The 14,669-nt window shown below is 33.9% G+C and overlaps 1 protein-coding gene across 1 annotated transcript in view; it reads right to left on the minus strand.

Annotated features, from left to right (window-relative positions):
• SCFD1 (sec1 family domain containing 1) overlaps nucleotides 1–14,669 on the minus strand; it is a 135,159-nt gene that overhangs the window by 22,167 nt on the left and 98,323 nt on the right. The window contains exons 18-19 of the mRNA XM_065873045.1: nucleotides 8,411–8,473; nucleotides 6,076–6,151 (exon numbers count right to left, since the gene is read on the minus strand). Coding sequence (XP_065729117.1) covers nucleotides 6,076–6,151; nucleotides 8,411–8,473 — 139 coding nt within the window. The remainder of the gene's footprint in view (nucleotides 1–6,075; nucleotides 6,152–8,410; nucleotides 8,474–14,669) is intronic.

Genomic DNA, 14,669 nt, shown 5'->3' on the forward strand with positions numbered 1-14,669 from the left:
AGCCATATGAGTCATATTACTTTTATTGTATTCGTGAAAATAACTGGAAATTTGAATATTTCATTTAGTATAAAAGTAAGATTTTTCTAAAAGGTACAGTTAAATTTTACTTGGCATTTCATATCTCTGCTGTATCTGACGATAAGCCTGCTAGTGAATAGGTCATTAAATAACACAAGAAAAATTTCTTTCTAGCAGTACAGTTCAGAAGTTTAAGAGCCCAGAGACGATTCTTTACGTTTTTGTTTGGTCTTTACAAACAGATAACACCAAAAGAGTCATCTACCACTGCCACACCATACAATAATTCACACACTGTCACACATTAAGGAAAACTTGCAGTGTAGAGAATGATAAAGGAAATACATAATGTCTTTAAAGGCCTAAGAAAGAGTACTTCAGGAAACAACTTCTGAGAGCTCTGTCATCAACTAATGCTCTATCTGGCCTATATGAAGACTTAAGTTAATCATTTTAAAATGAATTTTATATTGATAATAATTTATATCTAAGATAACTAAGTTCTACTAATTGAAAAAACTGAACTGTGGCAGCTAACAGAGAGAAAACAGCAGAACAAAACCACACAATTTTCTTCACTCAACAAATGGTCTGTTCACTCATCTTTAAAGACACAAAAAAATTGTGTACCTCAATAACAGAGGTATAAAGAAATTAAATCAAATGAAAGCCCATTATTTTAAAAATTCCCAAGCATATATTTCATTGTTTTTAGAAACTGTTTCAGAAATAAAATGAAAAATATTATTGTCTAGGTTACTAACTAAATTTTTATTAGTAGAAAGCCTCTATATCTATTTAGATTTGAGAGACAGAATCCCATACATGTGAATATCCTAAATTAAGGATCACTATTTCCAAGATGTTCAAATTTCAAATATATGAACTAGAAATATTACTGGGAGAAAACAAAATATAGTGAGAAATTAATTTCTAAAAATCCTTAATAGTTTTATGACCATAGTCACGTTTTATGATTTTAGTCACTGGAAAAGTTTAAATAAAAACAATGCTAATTTTTGTCTCTGATGGCATAATTGCTTAAACACAAAATTAAAATAAAATATGCAAAGAAATTAAAAAACAGACAATCTAAAAAACATAATACAGCCCTATATCCAAAACAGTTAAAAACATTTTTCCCCTCTAATTCTCCTAGGATTAGCCACTTGTTGCCCTGTATTGCCATCTGGTCTATGGTGACTATTTCCAACTCCCCCGCCGCCCCTGCCCCACCCCGGGTAGCCTTGGATTTGGGATGATACTCTGACGATGAACTAGGCAGTGAAGTTGGGACAAGAGTCGCTGCTGTCTTGATTATCAAAGTCCTGAAGAATGAAAAGCAGTATGTGTACCTTCTTGAAGAGAACACTTATCTGGAAGACTGTATTAGCCAAGTAAAGAATAAGATGGAGTATGTGGATATTGGAAAGTTGTCAGTGAAGTAGATAGGAGGAAGGGGAATACGATGGATCATCTATTTCCAAAATTTAAAAATTATAAATCAGAAGGGATCTACAGAGTGAATCCAACATCCACATCTTACAGATGAGGAAAGAATAAAATATATAAAGTGGTATTTTTTCCCAAAACCATAGCATATTAATGGCAATAAAATCAAGAAACAGGATTACCTGGACCCAATAAAACACATCAATTTCCATCATTCAGGTTCAACAATTATCAACTCATGGCAAATTCTTATTTTATCTATACTCTCATTCCCCACTCCCTAGGCTGTTTTAAAACAAGTTCCCAGTATCAAATCATTTTAGCAATAAATATTTCAGTATATATATCTCCACAATATAAGAACTCCTAAAAGAAAAAAAAACCCCTATAACACTACTATCGCACCTAAAATAATCAGCAAATATTTTTAATACAGCTCAATATCTAGTCAGTATCAAAATTTTCCTGCTCCATAAATTTATTTCTTACAGTTTCACTGTTCAAATTATAATGTTAATAAGGGCTATACATTGCAATTAGGTGATATATCTTTTAAGTCTTTTTTAATCTACTGAATTCCACTGCTTGCAATTTATTTGTTGTTAATTCATTTTTAAAAGAGTGATTATTTAAGCAAACAAGCCAAAGAAAGTGAAATAGAAGACTTTTAAATTATGCAACATAGTACTACATTATTCATCATCACGTTCTTGTACAATTATCCTCACATAAGTATATTTCAAATCTGCAAATATCATTCAAACGGTTTTATGTGATAGCTAATACTTGTGATACATAAAACTTATGCTGCCCAAGAAACAAAAAAGTATAAAAGGCTCTTATAAGTGACCTAGAAAACTGGACATGACAAGACATCCTATTCTATCTAATGTTTTTATAGCTTAAAATGTTTATTCAGATAAAAAATCGAAACAAATACTTAGAGATTTAAGAGGCATGAATTAAACAGAATTTTACAAGTGTGAAACAAAGAATTCATCTTTTCCAGTCTCTTCCCTGACATTTTTTTCAGTTCCCAACCTGCCCTATATACCTGTAGCAGTTCCTCTAAATTTTAGAACGTTAGGACTGTGTAACTTTAAAAATGGCTTTCTATGAGTTTAAATATTTCTAGAACAAGAGACTTTTTAAAAGTATTAAATTTACAAAGATTACACACATACACATACACACAGGTCCAAGTTTGGGCGGGATATAGAGAAACAGGTGCTGTAAATCACTGCAAATTGGTACAACTTTTCTGGACAGCAATTTGGTAACATTTACTAAGAACAATTAGAAATGTTCACTCTTTTGATTCCATAATTGAAGTCTAATAATTTATCATATGGAATTAATCAGAGGTGAATACTCTCACCTAGAAAAACTAACATTTAAAACCTAGTTATATATCCTTGAGTATCTTCTATTTTTTTCTTTTTTTAAACAAAAACAAAAAGACCATATTGAATTTACTGTTTTATAATGACTTTTATTTTTACTTCACAATATATAATGAACCACTATCCCCCAATCAATAACCAGTGTCCCCCAAATCAATAAATATTTCCTAAAAAGTCTTATTAACATCTATTTAAAAAACTGGCCTGGCTCTCTTAGCAGTGGTGATAGAAATGTGATATAGAAAGAGGTAACCACCAGTCATTTCAAATTTTACTTCTGTAAGTGAGAAACTGCCTATATCAAAGCAGTATGTTATTTGCAATGTTAAGCAAAGCAGTATGTTATTTGCAATGTTAAAAAAAGCAAAAGGATTTGAGGTCACAGAGGATAATCTGTTTTTGTATTTTATAAACTTAACTTTAAATAAAACACACTGTTGTGTTAGCACAGTAAAATATTTAAGTCGATCACTTTAGACCCTTCTTACAGGCATCATTTGGGGATGTATATCATGTGACACTAAGGTAATAAGTTCAAAAAGTAAATTTGATCATTTAAAAGATTACAAGGACTTCCCTGGTGGCACAGTGGTTAAGAATCCGCCTGCTAACATGGGTTCGAGCTCTGGTCCGGGAAGAACCCAACATGCCGTGGAGCAACTAAGTCCATGCGCCACAACTACTGGGCCTGTGCTCTAGGGCCTGTGTGCCACAACTACTGAGCCCACGTGCCACGACTACTGAAGCCCGTGTGCCTAGAGCCCGTGCTCTGCAACAAAGAGAAGTCACCGCAATGAGGAGCCCGCGCACCACAACGAAGAGTAGCCCCCGCTCGCCACAACTAGAGAAAGCCTGCACGCAGCAACGGAGACCCAACGCAGTCATAAATAAATAAAGATTAAAGCCTGTAATTGCTCAATGCTATCAGTTATTTGTGACAAGGATTCCTTTGTTTAGGGAATCTTACTACTGGGATTTCCTTCTAACAGTGACATGTTAAGTAAAATATGTACTTTTCCTTAAAACTAAATTTAACTATATGTAGTTATATAATAGCCAGTCTATCTAGCAAAAGGCAGACGTAGTCTTAGAAACTGGTGGTTCCCCCTTTGTCTCACATACGAAATCATCTTGTCCATAGTTGATAATAAATAGAGTGCTATGACAAAGATTCTCTCCTAGATGAGATTCTACTCAGGCTCTTTGAACTTTTTCAACTGGGCCTCGACCTATGGACTTCTGTGTCCATCTCTGCATTGTCCAATTTTAGAAAGAATCCTGCTAAAGTCAGTTTATAGCCAGCACCTCCATCCTCGGTATCTAACCACCCTCGGTATCTCATCGGGTTCCTCATCTTCTACCACCTCCCAGGTGATGTCCAATCACACTAGTCTGCCTTCAGCAAGAATCCTGTTAGGTTGGTTTAGCCAGGATCCCCCTTTATCCCTGATATTTCCTCTTGGTAATTTTCCAACCACTGATTCCCTACACCCTGCTCCTTGGCTATAAATTCCCACTTTTGTATTTGTACTTAAGCCCAATCTCTCTCCCAGACTTCAAAACTCCATTGTGATGGTCCCAACATCTTTCTCAATGGTCCCCCTGAAAAGTCTGCCTTACTGTACTTTAATGAGTGTCATGAGTAATTTTTTCTTTAACAGGTGCTAGGTTAAACTGTAAGTACAGTATGTTGGTCACTAATGTGCCCAACCTCCTATTTTTATGTCTCTTCACCTTCAGTAGTCTAAGAGAGTAAAGATAAACTGACTCAGGGAAGTACTGTGAACCAGTAAAAAAGTGGATTAAGTATTTAGTAGTAGCCTCTTACCAGAAGAGAGACAGAATGGGAAGGACTGAAAATAATTCCTAAGAGTGATAATGAAGCTAAAAAGTCTTCCCAAGTACTTAGGAAATAAAGCAATCTGGAATCTCTTTGAAGGAAAGCTAGGAAGTAATCAGCCTTTTAGTTAAAGACAGCAAATTAGGATTTTTCACTGTTCTTTATTAACACTACACGTTTTTTTACAATAAAATCTTATTCACTTATTCAAACAAAAATTGAATACCTACTTTCTGCAAACTGCTATGGAAAATTCAAAGATGGGGGAAAAAATTCTTTGCCATCAATAAGTAAAACAATATATATCAATTGTATCTCAATAAAACTGGAAAAAAAAGAAGTAAAATATAAATAATGTTAATACAAAATACCACAGGTAAACATCATAAGAAAGATAAAAAGTGTGGAAGAAGTTCAGAGAAACAAAAGATCTAGTTTATTCTGAAAACAAGTAAGTAAACACTTAATATTCAGATCTGAATAACAGATAATTAACTCTGTTTCTTTTCTTAATTTGGCCTTTAAAATCCTTCTCACTACAAACTGTAGTATTTATGTGTGAAATATTATATCTCAGATTTGCCTTAAAATATCCCAGTTAAAAATAAATCAAATAAAAAAATATAAGTGGGGAAGATGAAACAAGAATGGCATGATGTTGAGTATTGAAGCTTGGTGAAGGGCTCAGGAGTATTTGACATACTAACGTGTATTTGAAAATTTCCATAACAAAAAGTTAAAAACAAGTCCAGTTTGAAACCAAATCAATTAATGATGACTCTGAAGCAGAAATATCGATATATAAGAATAACAAGAAAACAACAAAAATACAAAAGTCATTAAAAAATGTCTTATGTTTAAAACTAAGACTGTTATTCTAAAATGAAGTATGAAATCAAGCTATAGTTCATTATTTCAAAACATATATTCTACTTAAAATATTTTTATTTTAATTTACACAGGCTTTTAAACTATTAAGGCTATTAGTTTATTAATATTCTCCTAATATATGTTAAACTTAAATGATATGCATTTTTGTAACAGTTCATTATTCTAAGGTTAAGTTCATTTATTTTCAATTAATATACTTTCACAAACCTGATAATAGTTAAAGGAAATCAAAATGTCAGTAAAGTCCAATTAGCAAATTAAAAAAAAAAAGCATAAAATTACAGAGTTGTGAACTATACCTGTAAAACACCCTCACATCCTTAAATATACCAGTAAAGGACCCCTTGATTTTATTTTATTCCTAATATTTGTACTTGAATATATGTAGAAGCTGCTCTATCTGAGCAATCAACCTGCCAACATTTATATTCAAAAGCTACCAGTGTGTTTTCTAACAATTGTACTTACTTGCTGTTTCAATACCAGGTTCTTCACTCCTTCCATCACGAATTGTGATCCTGTATTCATGACTCGTGATAAGAGACTAGGTGCAAAAGAAGAGGACTGCACTAAGTACAAATTATCTCTACAGTTACAGACAAAATACTTGTCTGATTACACAATATATGCTGATGCTCTCTGTGCCTACCACCTTTGTTTTTACTAAACAGAAGTGACCTGAACAGAAGTGACCTGAGAATTTCTGCTTCCAAGGACATCACTGCCACAATTTTATTTAACAATAAAATAGTAATAAAACTTTCTGACTAGTCGATATTAATAAAATATAAAAATTGAGAGCTGCCCTCAATATAAACATTTTAATTGCTAAGCCTTAGCTGTAGTATTTAAGCAAATTATTAACTGAAGAGAATTCCTTGCTTTCCTGATTGGCTTAATGTTAAAACAATAAATTAAAGACAGTAATCTAGAATATTAAAAAATGTGTATGTATATATAACTGAATCACTTTGCTGTACAGAAAAAATTAACACAGCATTGTAAATCAACGATACTTCAATTAAAAAAAAAGATAGTAATTCAGATGACTCACTTTAGGAGTTCAAAACACACTGACATATTCAAAACATATATGTCTATAAGTATTACGAATAGGTCAAAAGTTACTGTGTTCTCTATATCATAGCTGCTAGACCTAATCCTGCAATTGTATACTTTCTCCCCTCATACACAAAACCTATCATATAAAAATGTGAAGCACAACATACTTGATGAATTCTACCTCAACTCAGAAGACTGTTTAGTGTCTGAATTTTTAACAACAAAAATAACACAAATGACTTGCCATATTGGTTTTATATTTGTGGTTCAAAAAGTCTCTCACATGGAATCAAAGGATGCTTTGTGGGACAGAATGGTAATCTTGCATTTTGATATTAGAAGGCTAGGGAGATAACTAACGAGAACCTACTGTTTAGCACAGGGAACTCTACTCAATGCTCTGTGGTGATCTAAATTGGAAGGAGATCCAAAAAAGAGAGGATATATGTATAGTTGATTCACTTTGCTGTACAGCAGAAACTAACACACTGTAAAGCACTATATTCCAATAAAAATTAATTAAAAAAAAAAAGAAGGCTAGGGAAAGCCTTCAAATCATCCAAGGTTTTCTTATAACACATTTTATTAAAATCCTCAACTACAAAATCCATAAGAAATCTAATAGGCTTTTAAGATTCAGCAAGATTTTAAGACAAAGAGCTGGAAAGTCTGTTTCATTAAATGCATGAGAGTAATTTTCCAAATATATTTTCATTTTTCCTATCTTGTCCTACTCCCCTCTGAAATGAAGAGATGGACAGGATGGAAATCATTTCTTTAACAAAAACAAAAGAAAGTTATCTCTGTTGGAGTGGACAGTTCTGAGGCAATTCCCAGGTACCAGGTAACTCTCAGGGAGTTAGTGGGCTCACCTGCACAGCACTGTCTGAAGGTGAGGCCAAATGGATTCATTTTGCCAAGCGCTTACAAGGCCCTGCCTTAGGCCAAGTACTTTTACTTTTTGGAAACTGTTTCATTAAAACTGGCAGCTCGGGGTAGGTAAACCAGTTTTCCTCCAGTTTCATGCTTTTGTTCTAAGCTCCAAAACATAAGCTAGGAATTTGAAGCTAGTATGGTATGGAAAAGAGCAGTTAGAATCATTTTGTTCAGCTCCTCTGAAAACCACACATACTGTACAGGATTTTCTGAAGTCAGAAGTCATACCCAGCCCTGAGGATTTCCTCTCTATCATTTAGCAGTATGCCTAGTTCCATCTTGAAGCTAGGTCTTGAGTGTCTAGCTTCAAGTCTATATTATCAACATTGATATAAAAACAGTTTTTAAACTTCATGTATCTTCTGAAAATGAAAAACATAATTTTTTTTTTTTTTGCGGTACATGGGCCTCTCACTGTTGTGGCCTCTCCCGTTGCGGAGCACAGGCTCTGGACACGCAGGCTCAGCGGCCATGGCTCACGGGCCTAGCCGCTCCGCGGCATGTGGGACCTTCCCGGACCGGGGCACGAACCGATGTCCCCTGCATCGGCAGGCAGACTCTCAACCACTGCGCCACCAGGGAAGCCCAAACATAATGTTTTAAGAACAAGGAAGCATACAAAGCCATACCAGGTAAAATACAGAATTTAAACTACGTATGGAAGCTAAAGGCATGCTGACATTTCTTCTGTATCACAATGAAAACTTTCTTATCCAAAGTGTCACACTGTGTTTTTAAGGCACAAAAGTCCAATTATGGTCTGGAGTACCAGACTTATTCAATCAGAATTATTAAAAATACTTACCCCATTGGTTTAGTGGTAGTGTTGCCATAGCTGGTAGGAGCTGAAGCCATCTTGGCAAAAGCCCTATGACATAAGAAAGTTGTATTTAAACACTGATTATTTGAGCTAACATTTAGTATCATGGCATTAAAATATCTACTGACTAACCATAAGTTTTACTATGCAGTTTCTGAAAAGAAATTTTTCAACTAATACAGTGTTTCAGTAAAATTAACACTGAAACAATTATACAAACATTGACTATATAATTTGTAACCATGAAAAATAATGTTCAAGTAGAGAGCAACTGGTACTAAAACAGTGAAATTCTTTAAAAAACACAAATGCATTAGTTCCCCAAACTTCAGGATTTCTCTTTTCTTTTTTAAGTATCTGATCATTAACATGAAACAGAGACTTTCTGTTTTAAAAGGACAATCACATACTGATTAAGTTTAGTCTCTTTACTATTCTCCACATTCTTTACTCTCTCATTCCCAGACACATGTCTTTGGGATGCTGTCCTTTGAGGGTATAAACTCACTGTCTTCTCCAATAAAAAACTGTACATTTCCTTTTAAGATTCAGCTCAAAACCACCACTTTCTTCATTAACACTATTCTAATGCTACTACTCAATGATATTTCCTTTTAGTTACATATACACTTTTATACTGAATTGCATATAGTCATTTATTTTCAAATCTTTCTAAATGAATGTCTAGAATGTCTTTAACTAAACTATAGAATTCTTGATGGCTCTGCAAAATTATGGCACTTAGCTATGTTTTAAAAAATATTTTCCTTCTGGGAATATGTTCACTGTAGAGAATCCAGAAAACAGAATGCTCCCAGAAGAACCCTACCACTAAGAAGTAACCACTGTTAGGATTTCGGCATATATTCTTCTAATGTTTGAACATATGCATACACAACATATATACTTTAAAAACAAAATTAGTATCATATTGTACATACTGTTCTATAACATTTTAATAATAGCATGCCATAAACATTTTTATGTGCATCAATATTCTTTTATAATTCCTTATCATTTCAAATGCTTTTGTAAATGGAAAAAAAACCCTACCTAAATACAAGAAAACATTATGAGAGTAAAAAAAGAATGGGAATCACTAAGATGTGGAAGATGAAATGCTTCAATATTCTATTTCAACCTGGACAAAATTTGCTGATACCATTAGAGAAATCCCAAACAAAAAAACACAATTTTGTTCTGAAAGGAGGATTTGAATCAGCTGTTTTCAGCAGTAGGCTGGAATTTCTGTCTTTAACAAAAATTTATTTTTCACCAGAAATAGCAATATCTAAATATAAATAATATGTATCTATCTATCTCTAAGTAATAAAGGGTTAAATAAAGAATATTACATTTATATGGCTGAATATCACGGAAACACTAAGTACTACCATTGGAGACTACAGCTGGAACCTTGAGCAACATGGGTTTGAACTATGCAGGTCCACTTATACTCATATTTGTATCAATAAATACTACAGTACTACATGATCTGTGGTTGGTTGAATCCATGGATGTGGAACCAGGGATACAGAGGGCCAGCCCACTGTAAAGTAATACTTCAATTTGTAACTGTGCAGAGGGTTGGCGTCCCTAACCCCCAAGTTGTTCTAGGGTCAGCTGTATTTAAGACGATGAAAAACTGGCATAATGAAAGTAATTGGAACTCTAGAATACAAACTGCATCTATAATAATGATTTCCTGATTAAAAATATAAATATGTAATATGCATATAGAAGGATAAACAATACGGTTTACAGTAGACTCTGAATGGGGAGACTACAGGTAAATTTTTACTTTCCTTATACCTTTCTGAGTTTCCTAAAATTTTCTTCAATAAACTGATATAACCCTTATAATTAGAAAGAATGTTACAAATTAGAAATTATATATTGAATACTTTGTAACCATGTAAAATGATGCCCAAGACTGCCTTTCCTCTTTTAACACCAAATATTTGATTAGGGAGTTCCACATAAGTCATAATGTAAAACACAATGACATATACGACACAGCCAAATATTTAAGTGTATATGTTATAAAAATTAGAAAAGACAGTTTTCGGTTTCTTTTGTTAAACTAAGGTTTGTTGTCTGCTTTTTTCTTATCATAAGAACACAGTGAAGAGGGCAGACAGCAGAAGCAAGAAGAACTACAATTCTGCAGCCTGTGGAATGAAAACCACATTCACAGAAAGACAGACAAAATGAAAACACAGAGGACAATGTACCAGATGAAAGAACAAGACAAAACCCCAGAAAAACAACTAAATGAAGTGGAGATAGGCAACCTTCCAGAAAAAAAATTCAGAATAATGATAGTGAAGATGATCCAGGACCTCAGGAAAAGAATGGAGGCAAAGATCAAGAAGATGCAAGAAATGTTTAACAAAGACCTAGAAGAATTAAAGAACAAAGACCTAGAAGAATTAAAAAACAAACAGAGATGAACAACACAATAACTGAAATGAAAAATACACTAGAAGGAATCAATAGCAGAATAACTGAGGCAGAAGAATGCATAAGTGACCTGGAAGACAGAATGGTGGAATTCACTGCTGTGGAAGAGAATAAAGAAAAAAGAATGAAAAGAAATGAAGACAGCCTAAGAGACCTCTGGTACAACATTAAACGTAACAACTTTCATATTATAGGGGTCCCAGAAGGAGAAGAGAGAAAGGACCCGAGAAAATATTTGAAGAGATTATAGTCAAAAACTTCCGTAACATGGGAAAGGGAATAGCCACCCAAGTCCAGGAAGCGCAGAGAGTCCCATACAGGATAAACCCAAGGAGAAACATGCCGAGACACACAGTAATCAAACTGACAAAAATTAAAGACAAAGAAAAATTATTGAAAGCAACAAGGCAAAAATGACAAATAACATACAAGGGAACTCCCATACGGTTAACAGCTGATTTCTCAGCAGAAACTCTACAAGCAAGAAGGGAGTAGCATGATATATTTAAAGTGATGAAAGGGAATAACCTACAACCAAGATTACTCTACCCACCAAGGATCTCATTCAGATTCAATGGAGAAATCAAAAGCTTTACAGACAAGCAAAAGCTAAGAGAATTCTGTACCACCAAATCAGCTCTATAACAAATGCTGAAGGAACTTCTCTAAGTGGGAAACACAAGAGAAGAAAAGAACCTACAAAAACAAACCCATAACAATTAAGAAAATGGTAATAGGAACATACATATTGATAATTACCTTAAACGTGAATGGATTAAATGCTCCAACCAAAAGACACAGGCTTGCTGAATGGATACAGAAACAAGACCCATATATATGCTGTCTACAAGAGACCCACTTCAGACCTAGGGACACATAACAGACTGAAAGTGAGGGGATAGAAAAAGATATTCTACGCAAATGGAAATCAAAAGAAAGCTGGAGTAGCAACTCTCATATCAGATAAAACAGACTTTAAAATAAAGACTATTACAAGAGACAAAGAAGGACACTACATAATGATCAAGGGATCAATCCAAGAAGAAGATATAACAATTATAAATATATATGCACCCAACACAGGAGCACCTCAATACATAAGACAACTGCTGACAGCTATAAAAGAGGAAACTGATAGTAACACAATAATAGTGGGGGACTTTAATAGCTCACTTACACCAATGGACAGATCATCCAGACAGAAAATTAATAAGGAAACACAAGCTTTAAATGACACAATAGACCAGATAGATTTAATTGATATTTATAGAACATTCCATCCAAAAACAGCAGATTACACTTTCTTCTCAAGGGCACATGGAACATTCGACAAGACAGATAAGCTCTTGGGTCACAAATCAAGCCTCGGTAAATATAAGAAAATTGAAATCATATAAAGCATCTTTTCTGACCACAATGCTATGAGATTAGAAATCAATTACAGGGAAAAAACCATAAAAAACACAAACACATGAAGGCTAAACAGTATGCTATTAAATAACCAGGAGATCACTGAAGATATCAAAAAGGAAATCAAAAAATACCTAGAGACAAATTACAACAAAAACACGATGATGAAAAACCTATGGGCTGCAACAGAAGCAGTTCTAAGAGGGAAGTTTATAGCAATACAAGCCTACCTCAAAAAATAAGAAAAATCTCAAATACATAATCTAACCTTATACTTAAAGGAACTGGAGAAAGAACAAACAAAACTCAAAGTTAGTAGAAGGAAAGAAATCATAAAGATCAAAGCAGAAATAAATAGAAACAAAGAAAACAAGAGCAAAAATCAATAAAACTAAAAGTTGGTTGTTTGAGAAGATAAACAAAATTGATAAACCTTTAGCTACTCATCAAGAAAAAGAGGGAGAGGACTCAAATCAATAAAATTAGAAATGAAAAAGAAGTTACAATGGACACTGCAGAAATACAAAGCATCATAAGAGACTACTACAAGCAACTCTATTACAATAAAATGGACAACCTGGAAGAAATGGACAAATTCTTAGAAAGGTATAACCTTCCAAGACTGAACCAGGAAGAAATAGAAAATATGAACAGACCAATGACAAGTAATGAAATTGAAACTGTGATTAAAAATCTTCCAACAAACGAACGTCCAGGACCAGATGGCTTCACAGGGAAGTCTATCAAACATTTAGAGAAGAGCTAACACCCATCCTTCTCAAACTTTCCAAAAACTGCAGAGGAGGGAACACTCCCAAACTCATTCTATGAGGCCACCATCAACCTGATACCAAAACCAGACAAAGATACTACAAAAAAGAAAATTACAGACCTATATCACTGATGAATATAGACACAAAAATCCTCAACAAAATACTAGCAAACAGAATCCAACAACACATTAAAAGGATCATATACCATGGTCAAGTGGGATTTATTCCAAGGATGCAAGGATTCTTCAATATATGCAAATCAATCAATGTGATACAGCATATTAACAAATTGAAGGAGAAAAACCATATGATCTCAAGAGATGCAGAAAAGCTTTTGACAAAATTCAACACTGATTTATGATAAAAACTCTCCAGAAAGTGGACATAGAGGGAATCTACCTCAACATAATAAAAGCCATATATGACAAACCCACAGCCAACATCATTCTCAATGGTGAGAAACTGAAAGCATTTCCTCTAAGATCAGGAACAAGACAAGGGTGCCCACTCTCACCACTATTATTCAACATAATTTAGGAAGTTTTAGCCATGGCAATCAAAGAAGAAAAAGAAATAAAAGGAATATAAATTGGAAAAGAAGAAGTAAAACTGTCACTGTTTGCAGATGACATGATACTATACATAGAGAATCCTAAAGATGGCACAAGAAAACTACGGGAGCTAATCAATGAATTTGGTAAAGTTGCAGGATACAAAATTAATGCACAGAAATCTCTTGCATTCCTATGCACTAACAACGAAAGATCATAAAGAGAAATAAGGAAACAATCCCATTCACCACTGCAACAAAAAGAATAAAATACCTAGGAATAAACCTACCTAAGGAGGTAAAGGTAAAAGACCTGTACTCAGAAGACCATAAGACACTGATGAAAGAAATGAAAGATGACACAATCAGATGGAGATATACCATGTTCTTGGATTAGAATAATCAATACTGTGAAAATGACTATACTACCTAAAGCAATCTACAGATTCAAAGCAGTCCCTATCAAATTACCAATGGCATTTTTTACAGAACTAGAACAAAAAATCTTAAAATTTGTATGGAGACACAAAAGACCCCAAATAGCCAAAGCAGTCCTGAGGGAAAAAAGCGGAGCTGGAGAAATCTGACTCCCTGACTTGAGACTATACTACAAAGCTACAGTAATCAAGACAATATGGTACTGGCACAAAAACAGAGGTAAACCCATGCACCTATGGTCAACTAATCTATGACAAAGGAGGCAAGGATATACAATGTAGATAAGACAGTCTCTTCAATAAGTGGTGCTGGGAAAAATGGACAGCTACATGTAAAATAATGAAATTAGAACACTCCCTAACACCATACACAAAAATAAACTCAAAATGATTAGAGACCTAAATGTAAGACCGGAGACTATAAAACTCTTAGAGGAAAACATAGGAAGAAGAAGAACACTCTGTGACATAAATCACAGCAAGATCTTTTCAGATCCACCTCCTAGAGTAATGGAAATAAAAACAAAAATAAAAAAATGGGACCTAATGAAACTTAAAAGCTTTTGCAAAGCAAAGGAAACTACAAACAAGACGAAAAGACAACCCTCAGA

This window comes from Phocoena phocoena, chromosome 2 (genome assembly GCF_963924675.1).
Source record: "Phocoena phocoena chromosome 2, mPhoPho1.1, whole genome shotgun sequence".
Taxonomy (NCBI): domain Eukaryota; kingdom Metazoa; phylum Chordata; class Mammalia; order Artiodactyla; family Phocoenidae; genus Phocoena; species Phocoena phocoena.